At 36.4% G+C, this 20,640-nt stretch overlaps 2 protein-coding genes across 7 annotated transcripts in view; both read right to left on the reverse strand.

Annotated features, from left to right (window-relative positions):
• LOC145974940 (agrin) overlaps window positions 1-20,640 on the reverse strand; it is a 324,984-nt gene that overhangs the window by 294,602 nt on the left and 9,742 nt on the right. The gene's annotated exons all lie outside the window — the stretch shown is intronic.
• LOC145974942 (uncharacterized) overlaps window positions 4,840-20,640 on the reverse strand; it is a 116,771-nt gene continuing 100,970 nt past the window's right edge. Inside the window, exon 5 of the mRNA XM_083105069.1 lies at window positions 4,840-4,871. Coding sequence (XP_082961195.1) covers window positions 4,855-4,871 — 17 coding nt within the window. The 3' untranslated portion in view covers window positions 4,840-4,854. The remainder of the gene's footprint in view (window positions 4,872-20,640) is intronic.

Genomic DNA, 20,640 nt, shown 5'->3' on the forward strand with positions numbered 1-20,640 from the left:
CGTTTCCCTCGACCGTGTTCTCCGTGTTACACATGCAAAATCAAACGCAGCTATGAAACTAAACTACATATAATTTTTTTACTCGTGAATTTGTAAATAAGAAATCGGAATAAAACGAAAGAAGACAGAGAACTAGGAACAGATCGTTGTTATTAATGTTTAATTCGTAAGCGATTGAAGAATTTCGAAAGAAAATTGCTTCAATCTTTCGCGATTATTCCTTAAAGATTGCACTAGGCAGAAAAAAGAGACGAGGCATTACATTGAATCGCGTCTCGCTTCTTTCAATTTTCTTGAAAATAAAAGTTTATGACGCGCTCTTCCGAAGGCTACCTAAAAGTTTTTCCCCTCCTTTTTCGAGCCTCTCGAGAAGCTTCCCTGCGGGACGTCGGAAGGCCCGGCCATCATTCTTCGCTCCGACTCCGAAGGATACCCTTTCGTCTCTGTTCATTTCGAGAGTGCGTTCCTCAATCGTACGTCTCTATTCCCGTGACTCGTTTGTCGAACTCGAACGTGCCGTTCGGACCAACACCCCGTTCCCGTTCGAAACCCCCCCGAGGAAAGCGAGCCCTCGGAAGGGCGGCGGCAAATGTACGAGGGGCTCGGCTACATATATAACTAACTGTGTGTAAAGGAGTAATGAAGTCGACGAATCAAGAGAGAAATTGAATCCGTTCGATTTTACGCCTCGATTGCCCGACCGGCCCCCCGGGTGTCGAGATAGATGTTCGCGTGTGTTCTCGGCGAGAAATAAAGTTCTCCTCGTCAAGGAATAAAATCTTTCCACATTCCATATCCTAATAACAATCATGAAGGGGTCGTATTGTTGTTTACGGGTAACAAAATTCTGGACGTTTCATCGTAAAATGTTTGAATACATGATTTCTAGTTTGTATTTGAATGTGTGTAAACTTTATTTAAAGAAGAATTTAATTATCTCAAGCTTTCTCTTCTCGTATATTGAATATAAAAAAATTTCCATCATTTTATTTAGTTAATATTAAATACTTGGTTAATTTCATTATATATTTAATATATTTCATAATATATTAAATAAATTTTAATAAGTTTTATAATATTATATATTTTTGTAGTGTATTTTATTTAGTTAATATTTTTTAGAGATACCTTATCTTACACATTTTGTCATCTTTTCTTCTAGAATTTATTTATACAACTTAATCCGTTATATTAGCGAAATTAGAATTTTTGCACATTAAGATTAATCAAATCTCTCTCGGTCTTTCAAGGCAGAGCGAGGAAGAAATTCGTTGATTACCCGAGACACGAATGCAGCTTGTGCCCGAACTACTTCTTCGTCCCTTTCTCTCTCTCGACAACGAGTATAATTTCCCTCCCCATTGCCGCTGCAACGGCACGAGCTAGCACTCTTGTAGACACAGTGCTCGAGACCGCGGATCTCTTCTCGCCTCGCGAAAAACAAACACGGGGGAACCGCGGATTGTTCTTACTTCAAATGCGAATAAACAACAGGCCGACATGCGACCGGTAAAACCGACACAACGTCGGCCGGATTGCCGAATCTTGGCACGATTCCTGGCTCTAGTTTGGCTCCGGCTTAGATTGCCTTTACCTCGTCTAAGTGTACCGTAAAGAAAGGCGTACGCGACACAAAAGCGGAATACTCTATTCTCTGTAAAAAGACGTGACAGCGTCGTACGGTTACGCCGTGAAGAGAATATCGAGCTCAAACATCGAGGAAAGAACGGGCAACACCTCTATTCTCAACTTTGCTTGCAAGCAATAGCGATAAAAATTTATTTTTATATTATAATTTATAAATAAAGAAATATAGATATATTTAAAAATAAATATAATTAAATTTAAAAAAAATTTTCTACTTGATATAAAAATAAAATCACATAAAATCTTTTACAGATTACTGTGGAGTATTTTAACATTTTTTAGACATATTTTAAGAATAAATAAATGTAAAATTTCAAATAACAATATATATTACAAAGAAAAAAGTTGTTAGAATTTTTGACTTTTTTTATTTAAAAATTTATAAATTAATTTTTAGTCTCACACGTTCTCGGAATTTTTCTATTAAGGATTATTGCCAATTTATTCCCAACTTCTTGTTCCGTTAAAGTGTGTAATATATTGAGAGGAACTCTTAACATCGATTATATGTCGCTTTCGCATGAAAAACAACGTCGGCGAATATGCGAAACAGGATAATATAACAGCTAAGCTAGCGGGCGGCGGGGATTATTAGTTCGAATAGTCCGAGCGTAACTTAAGTGCTTCCTGAAGAAGTGAGTGTAAAGTTTCGTGGTAACGAGTGGATGATCGATCCTTCCTCGTGGGACGTCGACCTAAAGCTCTCGTCAGATATTTTGCGACGTTCGTGTAAACTCGATCGCGAACGTAATACGTCATGTTTGTCTTTTTGTTCGAGATATTACTGCGTCTCCGCGGATTTTCCATTCCACAAATCATTTTTGAAAGGTTGATAATCATAACATGTCCAATTCTTTTCGCTAAAGAATTTTCTTAAGGCGAGAAAATTTTGTTTCTCTCGATTTTTCGCGAAACGAATCTCGAATTAAAACCAGAATTGATTGTCTTTAATGATAGATTAAGTTTCCCAACATATAGGCACATATGTATCGATACAACTCGGTAAAATATTACTTAATTTAAACTATCGCAAGTGGTTCAAAGAGAATAGACAACCATAGACTTTTCTATTTTAAGAAAATGAGTTCATTTCGCGTGCATACTATCTACTGTAATGAAACATGCATATCGCGCGCACAGAAAGATTCCTGCGATATGACATATTGATCGCATTAAAACATCTGAGACTTTTGACATTTCATGAAACATTACTAAAGAAAAACACAATTATAAAATAAGAATATTAAATAATTGCCGAGGAATTCTCTTTACTTAAAATATCAACGGCATTTTTAAAAAATTTATAAACAACGAATCACTTATCGCAGCTAATTTTCGAAATATGAATTGAATAAAGCAAGTGTTACCAGAAACGCGAGAAAGCATGCTTCATAAAGTAGCATCAAATCACCTGGCAACAGTCCATTTCCGCAACTATGTCGATAAATCGATAAAGGGAAAAAGAGCGGGACGGCGGTTTTATCGATACCCACGGTTTCCGATTTCCATTCGCCGCGAAACGCCCCCCTTAATCCAAGTTCTTCCATCAGCCGAACCATCGACCATGACCTCGAACCCATTTCAATTCCCGATACGAGCAAGCAAATAAATTATTTCGATCTCTCCTGACCTTAGTGGCGCATCTATCCGAGAAAAAGGAAGAAAGACGTATCTGCCGATTGCTAATCAAAGAGAAACTCTCGCGAGTAAATACATCAGGCAATTTTAGCCGAGTAATCCGGTTATGTATCATCTCACTCAAAGTAGAAACGTCAGACATTATTTATCAGTACACAAAAATGCTTTTATAAAATATGACGACGGTGAGTCTTCACTTTTTCCTTTCGATCTCTCCTTTCTATATAAAAAATTCTGATTTATTAAATCATATAATATATAAGCTTTATCCTTATATGTCTAAAATAAAGGCGTTTTTTAAAGAACAATATATCGAAGAATTAATTATATATTCCGCATATATGCACGAACATCGCCTGATTTAACGTTCCTTCGTATTAACGGAGCAGCTCATCCAAGGCAGTCAGACAGGAAAATCTTGGCCAAACATCTCCACGCGCCGGAGAAATAATTTCAAAGCATACACGTCTCTAATCTCGTACGTAAGAGGCTTACGCTAAGCCGAAGGGCGTTGTCCCACCGAGAACGACAGATTTAATTAGCCAGGCGACGTTACTTGAAAAATTGCAAGATCGACGGATCATAAGAGAACGGAATACATTCTCCTGCCGGAGGGATCATGCCGACGAAACACACTTTGCACAGCAGAACCTGCCGGAGACTTGCCAAGATACCAAGCGCATCGCTCTTTGGAAAGGCTTTCACCCTGCAGGTGACTTTAATGAGGAGAGGACGACCTCGTATGTAGTAATCGAGATCTAAAGTTCTCCACAGGAAGAGAGAGTGTAATGCAATGTAGAGTATCTGTCGGACAGATCCGAGGGTGGCTTGCACGACTCCTGTTTATAGTAGGGATAGATGTTCCTGATATGTGCGCCAGCTATCGTCCACCTCCATCAAAGCGACGACACTTCGTTCATGCCGTTGGCAGGCAAGGATAAATTTAACGGGCGAATAACAATACATCCGATGGATAAACGATGAGAAAGTGGAAAAACTAACGCTAGAAAGAAGATGATAGATGCCTGTCTCTAGAAGAGCCGTCATTCTTCTTGGATGAGAACGCGGTGATAAAAAAAAGTTATCAAAAAGTGATAAAAAGAGTTATCAAGCAGTTATAAAACGCCAGATTTCTGAAATAATAACATTAATGTTTATAAAAAAATATATATGTATTGATATCTCTCTAATGAATATCGAAAACAAAATTATTTTGTTTAATAAAGACTATTTTCTTTTCTTAAAAGTTAGTTTAAAAAAATTACAATTATGAAGACTTTTTTCATATTAAAAATATATAACTCTTCAAATATAAACTCAAAATAATTAGTTTGATTTTTCTTAAATTAATACGTTATAATTATTCTAATTTATGTAACTCACAAAGAAATCAACTAATTTTCATACATTTCATATGTTTAGCGGACAAAGTTGACTCTTGAGACTCAAACAGGTATGATGGATTTAACGATGTACCGGAAAGCCTCCCATGGAAGCATACTCCGCTAAGCCTTAGACCGTAGAATGCATTTCAAGTATACAAGGTGTCCCAGATCTGTCATCATCTCTTTAATCTATATGTTCTCCTTAAATGAATTTCAATAACAATTATATTTTCTGTTAAGAAATATATTACGTAGCAAAAGTATTCTCGAGCTATAAAAAACAAACGAAAAACTATAAAGTTTTAAAAATTATTTAAGATTGTAAATTAAATATATTGATATTCGTTTAACTTTAACTAATTCAAAATTTAATTACAAATTGATATCAACGTTAGAAATTTAGAAATCATGAATAAATTAACTTGTCACTAGGAAAAGAGTACGTGATCCAAGATATCCATTTAAGAAAAGAATAACTAGCGATAGTTTTTGAGTACCCTGTACATGAGGATCTCTGCAACTTGGTTTTAATGAGGCAGACGATGACGTCGCATGTAACAGCTAAGCCCTAAGTGCCCTGGAGAAGATGATGTTTGCATCTCTCTATAGGCCATATACCTTTAAGTCGGAGTGACGTACAGACACATGGCTGCATATACAATATGTAACAGATATATTAGATATGCATAATACGCTATAGAAACGTATACTTGACACGAGTGACTATCATTTAATCAAAGTAGCTTTCATCGATTCGAAGCAATCCATCTCTCAATAGTATAGTTGAGTAATTTTAATTACTAATTAACTACCAATACATATTCGATAACTGTTCAAAAAATCAAATTACATTTGTAAAAATTGATATATTGATCATATGATTAATACATTAATATTTTTCTAAAAAATTACAATATCCAGAAAAATAATAAAATATATAAAATAATTATCCTATTTTATCACATTTTTATTACAAATTGCACTAATTTAAGGATTTGTAATTAGTATCATCATCATTTACTCCAAAATGTCTATAACCGAAGCGAATAAATATCAACGTAAAAACACTTTATTTGCTTGCATTTTGTTTTCATCGCCTAAAAGCTAAAAGCCGATTTGCGCCTGAAATATCACGAGATTTTCCCGAAAGATCTCGATGTCTTCGATCGCTATAGTTCGAAGCAAAGTGGAAGCTCGCAGACGCTAGTCATATTTTCTGATATGCACGAGACGTGCAACCGTCTTAATGAGGCGGTCACGAGGGAAGAGCCTTAGAAAGGTACCGGTGTCTAAGTGTTACGGGGAGAAGCTGACCGAGAAGGTGAGATGCGGAGATAAACAGCGTTGCTTGTTTCGACGAGGACGAAACACCGGGGAGGTCGAAGGCAGGGTCGTGCTTAAGGGAATCCGAGCTCCGACATCGTTCCTATTTCAAGTTTGCGCAAAGCTCACAAATGAGCTGCTATTAATATTACGTGAAGATTCATAACTCCGCGTAGACATACGAATGCTACGCGAGCATTTACATTTCTTTCTTTAATCTTTTATCAAATGTAATATGCGTACATCGTATACAGCGAAATGAGATTTCTTTTTAATTACGAGCGATTAAAAATAGAAAGAGCTCTTTACGGATAAAAAAGATTTGTAAGATTTGTTTACGCGACACAATATTAGATGATGAAAAATAAGATAATTTTAATTACAATCGTAATTATTAAAATGTTTAATATTGATGTCAAGTTACGTTATAAAAAAAAAGGGATTCCATGGGAGATCGCTAAAATAAAAATCAATTTCGCATTGGTAATATAATTCCCCTTGCTTCGATGCTAATTCTGTTGCGACAAACGCCGAGCGATCTACGCAAAAAAGTATCTAAACCGCGGTGAAAATGGAACATTTGCAATTCCGATGTAACACTACAAACTAAATGAAACTAGATTCAATCGATATTGTACCAACTCTGTAGCCTCTTTTAATACATGCATTCCGATGCAAAAATATTTCCCCACGAGCTGGAAGAAAGGCACACGTGTATATACCTGATAGAAAATAAATAGCCGAGTCTCTATCTCTCTCTCTCTCTCTCTTTTCCCTTTGTGTCTTTTTTTCTTTGATGAAACGCGTCTCCCGATCGATGAGGAGTACAAGGTGCATCGACACCGCATCGATATAGCCTAGTAATCAGTCAGTGGGCTGTTACCGGTCTTTGCTACTCGTCGATTGATCGATAGGCTAGACTAGGCGGAAGCGAGCGCAACAATCGCTCGAAAATAATAGTTTGCTTGCGGATTATATTGTTAGGTACATGTATACACAGATACACGTGTACGGAAGGAAGTAGACATAACTCGGGGTAAGTCGACGAGGAACTTCACGCGCCTCGACGATACACCGCGTGCATATTTCAAGAAGCGCCGTTCGTATAGATGTCACCGATTATTTTTATCGACTCGTTTCTCTATTTGTGAGGGTGTCGATAGTGACAGCCGGCTGGGAAATACGTTGATATCCGGCCCATCGAAGGTGACGGTAAAAAAAAAAAATATACGTCATGTCATTTAACTAACTGGTCTCTCATTTATTTTTTATAGATATACTTAAGGAAATGAGGGTAAAAGAAATGATGTCTGTTGTACTTTGTTCCATAAAAGACAACAAGTAGTCAATTATATCTCTATTTTCTCCACAACACTCTTTTTCCCAGTACTTTATAATACAAACGAACCATTAACGTCTACAATGTTTACAATTCATTTTATAAATTGTTATTAGGGCTTCTTACTTTCAATATAAATGAAATTTATACAAGTCCATTTTTTCCACTTTATCAATTTTATATAATTAAATTAAAGTTCAAAAATAATTCTAAATTAATTTAAAACTTTAAATTTAGCTCTCCCGATTTCAGTTGTAACGTGCCCGGCTTTGCTCACGACATTACAATTTTGGGACGTTACTCACGCAGAATTAAGCCTTTTCCCTTTCCGCTTCTCAGTGCCTTCGTCGATCTCTCCGATCTTGAGATAACATGTACGATTCTCAAGTACTTTAATCGAAGTACCGGTAAAGGCTGTCAGTTGGAGCAGCATCGAAGGTCGACAAGCGACGAGGAAGCGGATCTTAGAGCCCTGCTGTTTTCAGCATCTGGGGACTTTCCCGCGGGAGGACATTTCCGGTGCATCAGCGCACCCGGTTGTAGTTTGTCGTCATCATCCGCGCGAGAATTGTCATCGGGATGAAACGCGGAAAATCGAGGTGCGACGAGATGCGCGATCGCGTGAGCGGAATGCATTCGGGAACAAATAAGAATCGTCGCAGGTGTCTTTTTGTTCGCAGGATAAGTCGGAGCTGGGGAGAATAGGGAGCGAATGCGGATAAGACGGTACATGTGTTCGCGAAAGCTGAGAATGGGGATGAGGAATGACACAAGAGATGATAGAGAGAATGCGAGGAGAAAGAGAGGTATCTATTATATCCTGAAAGACCTCGATGGAATATAAACATATACAACATATAATCATAATGTAAAAAAATCGACATTAAAAAACTTATCAGAATTCAATCCACGTGCGCAGAAATTATGAATATTTAAATATTGAAATATTTTGTCAATGTAAAATAATTTGAAGGAAAGATATGTATCGAAGAAAATATAACTAAATTTAAAGTATACTATATATTTGAAAAAAAAGAGAGGAAAGAGAGAAAATAGGAAAAATCGGTTTATGCTACAAAGTTTCACGTGGAGCTGAATCTTCTGATAGATTTCCCTTTTAACAACTTTTGTCTCTTAGTCTTGGAAGCGGACGCAGCTTTCGAGTTGCTATCGTTCTGACGGCGCGGCTCTACATACAAGACATCTCCATTTAGATACCGTCTCTCTCGCCAACCCTCCTCGGGCTCGTCCATCCCCGCTCGGCGTCCTCCGTGGAACGTGCAGCCGGCAAACGTTTTTCTCCTTTTTATTCCATCCCACCCTTCCTCCCCGCTTCGTCATCCGACCCTTCCCTCGGTTTTCTTTTTCTCCTATTCAGAGAGACGCCGTCACGACGAATGTCACATCTGCCGTTTCATATCGTCTATGGCTGAGGCATTCAACTTGTGGTGGTAGATGTATCCGTGCGAGAATACACCGTGCTTTTCGACGGATGCGTGAACATTATTTGGATAGATAAAAAGCGTATCACGCTGCCTTAAAGCATTCGCGGAAGAAAATTTCCGACTGTAACTTTCAGACACAATGGACAAAAAGAGCTTATAATGGCTTGGCACTTAGTTCTAGCGAAAAGTTTTTAATCACGTATAATGAAAAAAATTATCTCCGCGGCTCAAAGTGACAGCCACTCTTCCTATCTCGGTCTTTCCCCATAATGAGAACTACCATTAACAAAGGAAATATTATTATTTATACGTAATGCACATTATATGCGGTTAATGTAGTCATTATACGAGATATTAGTGCGCTTCAAACAACGCGAAATAACGTTACACCTATGTGTAACACGGGAATTTACGAGAGGGTGAAGGTACAACAACTACGAACCGAGTAATATCACTCTGCGTAGTCTCGTAGAATTCTTTTTCAATGAAGATGTGGGACGCAGAGTTTTGCAGTCGCGGAAAACGAGATCGCGACGCGATGTGAAACATCATAGATTACCTGGCCGACGCTTCTCCGATATAACGTCGGAGTTATCTCGTATCCATGTGTGCGCGCAGATTTTCGAAATAATATCGGTCCGCGATATCGTAACGTGACATCAGCTCGACGGAATCCCGAAGTTTGCGCGCCGAATGTAGTGCGGCATGTCGAATATTCGACTCTGTGCGAGAAACAGCGAGATATATATCAGCGAGGAACACTGGGGTTTCGAGTGTACGTGATGCTAAGTTCGAGCTCTTCCATGTGAACCGGTAATACATCGAAGCCGGTAAAAATCGAGTAACGCACGCGAGAGAAAAGAGTACGAATCCGATATCCTGTCCTGATTCGTCGATATATATTAACGATAATATTTAATAACAAATAAAGGATAATGTAATGAAGACGATAATGATGTGAATTGTATAACAAACTGTTATTTCACAGATAAAATTACGATAATTATACGAGAAGCTTTATTAACGGCAGCGTCCCTCAATTTTATTAATGATGCGAATACCGAATCCTAATTAAGTCATTTAATAAAAGCATTGTATATGTATAATTTATACGATTTGTGTTATTCGCAATCAACGGTGTATATGAACGGAGAATGCACGTACTTATGCAGAAATATCGCCGGAAATGAGGGAGGAAGGTCCGCCGATTATTTCCCGCTGAGATTCACGTTCTGCAGTGAAATTCCCGCGCGACAAAACCAACTATGTGACTATAACTCGCAAAAGAGTTCGGTATCCTCGGCTATAACGTTATCGATTTTCATGAGATGGGTCACGGCACGCGATGAAATCGTCTGACAGAGACAGTGAGGGGAAAATGTCGATGTGTACGATGATCAAATGTGATTCGCTAAGCTGGGGCAAAAAAACGAAGAACTATCAAGAAAGGAAAGAGAGAAAGAAAGAGAGAGAGAATAATCGGCCTTAAGTAGAGGAATATACTTATGCAACACGAGAATGCAACAAATATCTAGGGCAAAACGAAGGGCAAACGAACACAGTTGAAATACTATACTCGGCGCTATAAGTTGGTTATTCGTACTGTACATGTATATACATTTCGTACAAGTTACTTTACGCTCGCCAAAGTGTTTTTATGCGAAAAGTTGGGCAGCGTAAAAAAAAACAATGCAACTTTAGAAGCACGAAGAGTGTTTGAAAACAACGCGAATTGTACGTCAATTGCAAATATTATTTATTAATGTTACATTAAATAACAATTGGCTATGATCATTTTCATCAATAAAATCATATCATCATATTTTCAATAAAATATAAAATATGCAATAACAAATAAATGAATTTTTTATTTGTTTTAATTTAATTAATAAATATTCGATGTTGAATAATTATTGTTATAATTGGCGCAACAAAATTTAATAATATACGGGTATTTATGCGACCGGATATTATTAAGCAATGCCGGCGGGTTCTACCGTTATTAGGATTAGCTGCTGCTTTGATTTTAGCAATATAGAACAAGATGAGCAACATGGCAATATAGAGGCGAGATGAACGACAAGGTAACATCTACTAACACATGCGACTAAGTTGGGTTGATCAACATTCAGGTATCAAGCGCCTCACACATAGTCAAGCCTGAATTTAACAATATCACTCATTCCTTATACAATGACGCATAAAATTGCATTTTGCGCGTGATTAATTCTTCTAATATATATATATATATATATATAGTTTTTAATTAATACATATATAGTTTTTTATTTATATTTAAATTTATTTATTTAAAAATCTCTATCTATTAAAAATCTCTATCTATTAAATTAATTTAGTCTAATAATGAAATAAAATTTTCTTAAAATGAGTATAATCTATCAGATTATAAATAGAGCTTCAAAATCTCTCTTAATAAACCCTATCCTTACGTAAGACTTTTATAGAAATACTTAACACTCGCTATGATTAGATATTGCAATTAATACGGAACAGCACGTATGTGTGTGTGTGGGTCTTTCGTCTCTTCGACGAAATATTTCGTCTAGATATTATTTTATCGATCGAATATGGCAAGTCATAAAGAACTTTGGTTTAGTTCGTTCAGCTAATGTGCGCTTGAAGGAAACTTCGCTTACCTAAGGCCTCGCGTGCAAGTTATCGGAGAAAAGTCTAGGGAGAGTAGGCCAAAAATAATAAATTATATAAAAATAAAATGCACTGTTGCGAAATGTTACGGCGAATGAGCTATAGCATCGAGAACACAGTGTCAATTTTTAAAAATAAAAAAGCTAATTAATTAAATTTCCCATGTCACATTACGTTCTAGGTAACTTGGCTTGTTCTAAATATCACACTGCAGCTTTGCGAACGGTATAGCCAAGTTAAAAAAATCGTAAATCTGTAAATTTTCTTTAATTTCAATTTTGTAATTCTGTAGAAAATTGTTTTTAAATTGGCAAGGGATACTCTTTAATTTTGATTAATTTCGATCCAATTTGCTCTTTCAAGATTATTTGACCTTAAATTTTTTCCAGGAAAGCTGCACATTTTAAATCGAGCTTTAAGCACTTTTGCCGCAGACTATTCGTTCTGTGGACGTTCAAAAGCTCCAAACAGCGAGGCGAAAGCTAGATCGAAATAAATGGCGGAGCATACAATAAAACCAAGTAAAATCGTCGGTGCATACCGGTGCCTTTTACACTGAAAGATACGCGGGTTCGTTCGTAAATTTTTACTCTCTTCTCTCGATTTTCGATTAAAATTGATTTTCCCAACGAAGAGAACGGTGAAAAGAAAACGGTGTATCGCACATGCATATTTTTAGAATATTATACTTTTAATAGAATAACTTATATTTTTTCTTTAATAATAATTTTATTATAAACAAAATTTTTTATCTTTTATATATTTTTCAGAATATATAATTGCAAATATATAAATGATATGTATTTAGATGTTTATTGAATACATTTCTTTTTATATATTTAGAACAAGCGCTTTCTCTCTTTCTTTTACAATGTATGATGTATGGATTTAAATGATTTAAAAACATATATTATCTCGTTCACATATTTTATATAATATGAAAATGCTTAATTCTCCGCAATTTTGCCTCACTTTGCGTAAAATGAAATGTAGCAAATAGAAAGCGGATTTCTGGCAAAAACATAATTATTTCAAATTCTACGTAAAGTATTTCGTTTCATAAAAGTAGCTGGAATTGGAATGAAATATTTCTTGTTTTAAATTATTAATTCTCTTACCACAGGAAACTGTCTGTCATTACTGACTCCTCATTAATTCGTTATTATCTTTCTCACTACAAGCGTTTCACCTTACGCGCCAACATATATGGCGCATTTGCATCGCTTAAAATAGTGAATTTTTTGAAAAAAATTTACGTATTCCAAAAGACGAAATATTTCGAGATTTTTCAAATCAGACACTACAAATCAGACATGCTGTCATTTTCTGTAAATGTAACATACAATATCTTATTTAGAATGGTTATATGAATAATATACTTTACAGAGAGAATACATATTTTATATATAATGCACTTTTCGAACAGCTACCGTAAATAAAATATTCGATTTTGTTCCAAGTAGACCGTAGTAATACTATCAGACTAAATAACTTCTGCAGAAACTTTACCACTTTTTTTCTTCTATATTCCACCAATGTTATCTTTTTTGTATATTCCTTTAAAGATTAAAAAAGAATCGTTTATTCTAAGACGCTTCTTGTTTCAAGGACCAATAGAAAATATATTCCTGGCAATTTTCAATCTTCTTTCTCTTTCGCTTTTTACTTTCTTATTATTATATTTAATTTTCTTTTTATTTTCATGTTATTCTTTCGCAAATGCATTTACTCTGTTGATTCTCTGTATGATTGTGTGGTAATCTCCCGCATTTAAAAAAGAGCTCAAGAATTATAGCAAATATTATGCCGTCTATAAATAGCTATGTATTAAGATAGCTATGTATTAATATAATAAGATGTAAGACTAAATTGTTTATTTAAAATGATGATGAAGCAAAAATCACTTTAGAATGACGTTCTTGCAACGTACCGTAAAATAAGAAACTTTTTTATGACTGCGTGAATGCCCGCAAGGTTCTCCTTTGTGTGTATGTATGTTTGTGTGATCTTGATTTATTTCTGAAATTACTTCATAATTTTCTGACGTATTACATAAATTTGATTCTAGGCTGATAAATTAATAGCGAAGTTGTAGTGGATATTCTTATTACCAACAACATTCGTTCGGAATGATTGAAATAGTTTTCGATTTTATTTCACGTCACTTTAGAAATAATCGATAGATTTAACTTCAACGCACAGCTCATTGTTAAACATGTAACTCACTAAAAATTCACTAAAATAAAAAATAATTTTTAAATATGAAAAATTTAAAAATATATTACTGTACATTTTCATCTTTTTGCCTTTTCAATTATATCACATGTATTGCAAATTATGGACGTTTTTATTATGTATAAAAAAAGCACTGAAGAGTTTTATTAAAATTTATTCAATAACTAAAACCATCGGTGTTTCGTATATGTATAGTACTTACTTCAAGACATGTTTAATCAGAAAAAAAATATTCAAAAATAACTCGTGACTATTTTATGATTGTGTCGCAGCGAAAAAAAAATAAACAGCCATGCAATAAAGTTCACTGGACGTGTTTCACGAGAGGAATGTGGAAAATCACGTTTGAGCGTTTCAGGCACGAACTATGAAATATTTCTATAGAATAACACACGAATAGCAGCATAATCTGTCAACGCTGTGCAAATGACAGGAATCGATTAGAAAGTGATCTCTAATTAAACAGTTGCCAAACAACATTTGCGATAATAAATTATATAGATATGAATTTATTACCATTAGTTAAATATAACGTATAATTTGTCCTTTACGCATTATAAATTGAGTGACAAACGGATCCAATCACATCCCAAATTTAACGATGAATTGATAAATGCCCAAATATCTTTATAACCAAATTTGAAATAATCAATAATTTCAATACATTTATTTAAATTAATTCATACACGGATTACCGTAAAAATATCACAAGATTTATCTAGTTCTTTTATATAATCAGCTAATAATATTATTAAAAAAATAAAAATTAATCTTTTCTAAAAATAAAATGTATGGGAGTTTTAATTCATCGAAGAATTCATAACTGAAATAATATTCGATTGTGTGATAAAAAATATGTTAGCTTTACATAGCTTTAAAAATTACAATTTTGGGAAAAAAATAATTCATGATAGAAATTTTATTCAAAAAAAGTGATTGAAAGATCTGTAAACGAAATAATGATCATTTTGGGGGGCTCTGCATAATTTTCTAAAGTTGAATATAACACGAATTGAAAAGGATTAAAACGTGGCCTCTTCATTTCTCATTACATCGAATCTCGTAGCCGTCGATGTGTTAGTCGAAGGACGATTTACGGGAACTCAATTTCGTTCTGATGGACAGACACGCATCCCGCAAAGTTGAAGACTTAATAAAGGCTTCTCTTCGGCGATAGCCGCCTCGAGGTACAGGGGAATACCGCGAACACCGATGAAGCAAACAGGATGGATATATGTATACGCATCGTTGGCGTCTAGCGATCTTTCCGCTACATATTATCGATGCAAAAAGTTGCATGCAAAAAGCGAAACTGCGATGAGGAAAGACAGGCGTTTACAAGTCTGGTATGACGGTATAAGTTTATTAGCTTCAATTGTTGCAAACTGTTGAAACATTGTTGAAAAGAGAAAAGAGAGAAGAAAAATAGTACTGTTATCGATTAATGGAATGTATTTTCGGAGTTGCCATCTTGTCAACTATATCGCAAACAAATAACTGAATTGTATCTGTATTTTTTTTAATATTAAAAAAATGTTATATAACAAGAAAAAAATTTGTTACACGCATGAAAAATATTAAAAAAATATATTGACGTTTATATAGAATTGTTGGTTCATTGTTAATAACATTTTTTTCGGGATGAAAATTTATATTTATACTTGTTAAAAATAGCTCGTACACTCGATTTTAATATAAAATAAATGTGACGATGATGTGAACGAAGATTAAAAATAAAGGATTCACGATCGAAAATTGCAAAATATTCGCGTATCTGTCCAAACGCTCCGCAATCTGTCCAAACGCTCCGCAGGGACAACCTTCATGAATTTTGATGCGGAAAAGATTTCCGGAAATTCGTCGGGCGAACCAAATCTCGGCTAAAATCGAGCGGGAATTTACATGAACCAACGATTTACGCAAGCGACATATATATGCGGGCAAGGATCGATGTAAGGGACGTTGAATCTTCACGCCCGCAATGCGAAATTTTCGCTTGTGAGGTGCGCGTCATCGCGAATCAACGTATACATGCCGCAATAATTTCTATAATTATACCGCTTTTCCTCGCTTCCTTCTTCGCACCAACAGTTTAAAAGTCGATTCGCGAGGCAGCAACAGACGTGATGGACGGGCACATGTTCCACGAGACTGAAGACTTAATAAAGGCTTTCCTATAACGGCGGTCAAAAGACTGAAAGGGAGGTTCAGAGCATTGTGTGGAAGAGAGAAGAATAAGTGAACGATACCTATATATTAATTCTTCGTGCCGTAAAGTAGATTCGATTAATTAAATATATATATTTTTGGTTTTAAATATATTTCGATTAAAATTAAATATATTTTTAATTTTTTAAATAATAAATGATATTAAGTATTTTCTATTCTTGTTTTAATGTTTCTCTCCTCTCTCCCTCTCCTACAGTCTTATACATAATGTAATTAATATTTCCATTTTATGAAAATTTGATAAATGCTATTTGCACGCAAATTATAATTGTTTGCTTTAGAAAAATGTATAAAACTCGCAAATCATTCGAAGGTTTACCTTAGAGCCAAGTCCAGCTTACGCGATTTCTTTCATAATTGTAGAATACTGCAGAGAAATATATCGATCCACGCCACAGAGCTGTGCTTTATGATTGCGTGAATGTACAAAAAGCAATATGAAGGCGGATGATAAAGCACGTTACACTCTCGCACGGAGGAAGGCGCGAGGCGATACGCGTCGCGTGTGTAACTGATAGAATTAGCGAAGGTGAGTGTTCCTTAGTTCGCGCCCCGTTGTAGGTGGATACTTAACGCCGCGCGTTAAACCCGCACACGAGGAGTGACTCGCCTTGCGTGGAATCGCTGGCGAAACGAGTTTGAAAGTCTTTACGAGCTTTCGGTGCATCGCGCCGGGCCGCACGAGACGTAAGATCGACATGTAACGAGTCGTAACAACTGTAGTCGCGAGAGATCTCGATCGCATTCACGGGATACGCTGGGGAATCAATTCTCTAGGTAACATTGTTTTTTTCCGAGCAATTAACATCTTGGCAGAACGATATCTACCACAGCCTTAGATAACTGATTATATGTTTTTTAAATTTATATTAATTATATGTTTTCTAATAAATAATTTAATATTTTCTGTATAATATTGCCATGATAGGTAGTAAAATAAAGAAATAATAATTTATCTGAGTGTCGGAAAAATAGTAGTTTTATGTAAAAATATTTAGAAATAATAATTATTTTTTGAATAAAATTGGGCTTGAGAATTTTAATAAAAAAAAAAAATGCTTTCCGAGATGAATTTTCAATATCAATGATTTTTATTATCGCGATTAAATCTTCTTTGAACACTTAGGCTTGACGAGACAGTGTGCGCGTTTATGGACTCCGACCGGAAGACTACACTTCTCTCTCTTGATCATAGATGAAAATAAATGTATTCATGGTTTGTACGACCCTCCTACTAATTAAACTCTAAACATCGTGAGAGCTAGTTAATGCAGACCATGATTGCATCGCACCTCGGCAAGGAGAGTATCGCATTACACACTATAAAATAGTCCTCGCAGTTAGTTTGTGCTGCGAAACACAGTCAGTTAAACGAAGTGATTAAAACCGGCTATAATTTGTCTGACAACTACATTCCGAATCTCCTTCGAGAGTAATTGCACGAGCAGGGAAAATTCCGGTCTACTACTAATATGGAGACTTTCTTCAACATCGCGGACGTAAACGCGACGTGCGATTTTGCAAATTACAGTTTCGGAATATTCCCAAAATGCGCATTTTAACGGTAAACGTCATTTGCATACATTTTCGAGTCGTCCCGTCGCGTCGGAAATCGCAGCGGAAAAATTGATGTTAGTTTAAACGTCAATTGTGCGACAGAGTCGACGTCGGCGGCGGCGACTTCCATCTCGCCCACGATATATTCCATTGCACAATATGGGCTTTTGCGTATCGCGAAATTTATAATTAATATCGCGTGATGCGATCTACTCGAGCATGCATTCGATATAATGTAAATTTCGTACAATTTCCATACCGTAATAATTCATTCCGCGCGCGACCAACGTTTTTAACTAGTTTGCCGTCCGCTTTCTATCTCGCCCGCAGATAATATTCGATGAAATACCAGTAGAAAAGGCACGACAGAAAGGGTATTACCACGCCTCTGCTGCGTTTCTCGTTGCGATTTATCGTTACACCGCGCTGCTTCTGATTGCACTTTATATTATTGCATTCCGCGACGCATTTCACAGCTGACGTTTGCAACGAGAAATGACGATGAGGATGACTTTTGCGTTGGCGGTTACCTTTAACAAAGAGCGACCGTGTAATAACAATATCGTTTTGACCTTGAACATGGCATATCCTAGAATTCTTAGAATTATGATATAATATAAATTTTTGCTATGATTAAAACTAATTAATTTTTTTAATTTCGTTCGATTTTTAAAGAATTTTTAAAACAAAATTTTGAATTTTGATTTAATTGGATTTTTCAACAATAAAAAATTAAGTCAAATTTATCTTGTTTTGTTTTTGGGTTTCTATTAATTTTGATTAATAATTCAAAAATTATATGTTATTTCATGCCTTTTACACCAAGGAAAATTAATATTAAAAATCAAAGAACATATTGACAAATTACTTTTCAAAAAGGTTTACAGAAAATAAAAATTCTCTTAAAAATGTACGAAATATGGATCGATTTTAGCAAATATACTAAATTAATTAATGGTTTTGATATAGTTCTCGATGCAAAAAAATGATCGAGTTGCCTTCACTTTTCCTTTTCTTCTTTCGCTGAAATGAGAAAAGAAAAGGAGGAAGGAAAAAAGATTTGACTAAACCATTAAGAGAAATCCATTCGGTAGCAAAATGCAAAAACGTGCATGGGCAGAGCGAGGATTTCGCCGTGGCCGCTCGCGGGAAATAGATCCTGTATCCCACTCGGATCTCGGACTGGCTTCGTCTCTTGCCATTACTCTCTCGTCCGCTATTCGCGCACGGTGACGTGGAAGCGCCTCACGAAGAGCCCCGCGTACGAGACTACGAAATTGCTTTACCGCCCTCGCGCGGGGTCTTTAATTTGGTTTACTATCGGCCTCGTTTCTCTCTCCCTCTCCCTCTCTCTCTCTCTTCCTTTCTCTCTGTCACACGTGCACATGGGACAAACTATTATCGTAACTATTTATCGTTACTTTTTTTGCTAGAGATCCGTCGTCGGGCACGTAAAAATTCACGTTTCCACCGAGTCTCTATTCTTATTAGAATTATTTCAAGAAACGAGAGGAAAATATTTCGCAGATTTGCAAAAACGACAAAAAACGTTTAGGTCGCATGACAAAGTCTATATTCTCTGTAATTTTTATTACAATATTTCTAAACTTTAAAGGAGACCGTGAGGTAATTTGGCTCCTTTGAAAGAACTGTTTAATATAACAGAACGAGTCGCTTTAATTAAAGTATAAATGATAAATTATAATCAGGTAACTCTTATTCTTTTTATTTTTCTTTTTTAATAATAGTTTCATAATTGTTAATATTATGGGTTATATATTTTAGCGGAACAAGCTGCTACACTTTCTCGCAATCAATATCTTTAATGTCCACGTTGGTATCTACAAATGGCTCTACACATAGTCGAAAAATCTAAGACAAAGAGTCTTCCGAACGTTCTTCTGCGCTGCTCAAATCGGATAAGTCGCGTGTCCTATTTGGGGAAGGACGTGTTGCCCTTCCTCGATCGAAAAATCCGCCATCGAAAGCTCCTTTGTTCGATGGGAGCGTGTAGCTTATAGAGCGAAGGGTTTCATCGAACGGAATTACTGGCGATGAAAAGAAGAGGAAGGAACTCGTCGGCTTGTCCACGGATATTTCGTGAACGACGAAAAGTCGCCGCCACGATTTTATATGAAGTAATCTCCTTCTTTTCTCCCATTACTTCCCTTCGTCCTTTTCTCTCCTCTGTCTTTCGCTACCTTCTTCTCTACTTCATTTAGAGAAAGAACGAAGATTGGCGCGATCGTGAGTCGGAAGACATAGCCTCGATCGGCCTCTGCTCTTCTGGTTCCACAGTTGACCATTCAGTGGGGATATAAAAGGGATCCTCGAGTGACCGGCTTGGTCGTTTGGCCGACAATACTCTTCCAACAGCTACTCTCTTCGGATCCAACGATGACTCATGAAGCCGATGGTAAAACCCGGGAATCTCGTGAAATATTCACAAGCGCGTAGCGCGAGAAGCATGAAATTTTTCTGATAGCCATCGGATTCGTCAGGGGACGTACAAAGTTCCTAGCCGAAAGATTACAATCTCGACATTAAAAGTGTCACAATGTACCGAAAATCCTTTGTCCGAAATGTCACCGGCCGGAAAAATCGCGCTCCAGCGAAACGTCGGAGGCTGACGCGATGAATGCGTCAAAAGTCAGAAAAATCGCGACCTCTGACGTTGACAAAAGTGCGTCAGCGCGTGTGTGCCCTCCCAAAAAAATCATTAGCCCAAAATGCGTCTCCATTTTGCACGATATCACCCGTTTTATACCATTTCCCGGATTTCAGCTTCAAGCCTGAACTCTGCGCGCACCCTTTGAGATTTTATATTTCCGGAAAATAATTTTTTCATCGCATTCCGCGTGCGCTTCCCTGACTTTTTTCGCGCGATCCTCTCCTTTTAACGCGCCGTAAAAAAATTCGCGCGTCGCCGTCCGCCGTCATCGATGCAGCAGTTTCGAAATCACGCTCCAGTCGTAATAAACTGCCGGTGCGCGGCTCGTTTCGTCCGTTGAAAAATTGCCGTGCGGCCGCCCTACGAAGTTAGTGCGCTCGCGGGAACGCTCAACGCGGAAAAAAAAATCCGAAATTGCGTCCGGCAAAAAAAAGGATAATTTATTTCATACCGCTGCGATGCGGCGACGCGAGAGACTTATGCACGGAAACTGCGATTCGATTA

Source organism: Camponotus vicinus, unplaced genomic scaffold (assembly GCF_025532165.1).
Source record: "Camponotus vicinus isolate PSW18456_S1 unplaced genomic scaffold, iyCamVici1.0 SCAF_7, whole genome shotgun sequence".
Taxonomy (NCBI): domain Eukaryota; kingdom Metazoa; phylum Arthropoda; class Insecta; order Hymenoptera; family Formicidae; genus Camponotus; species Camponotus vicinus.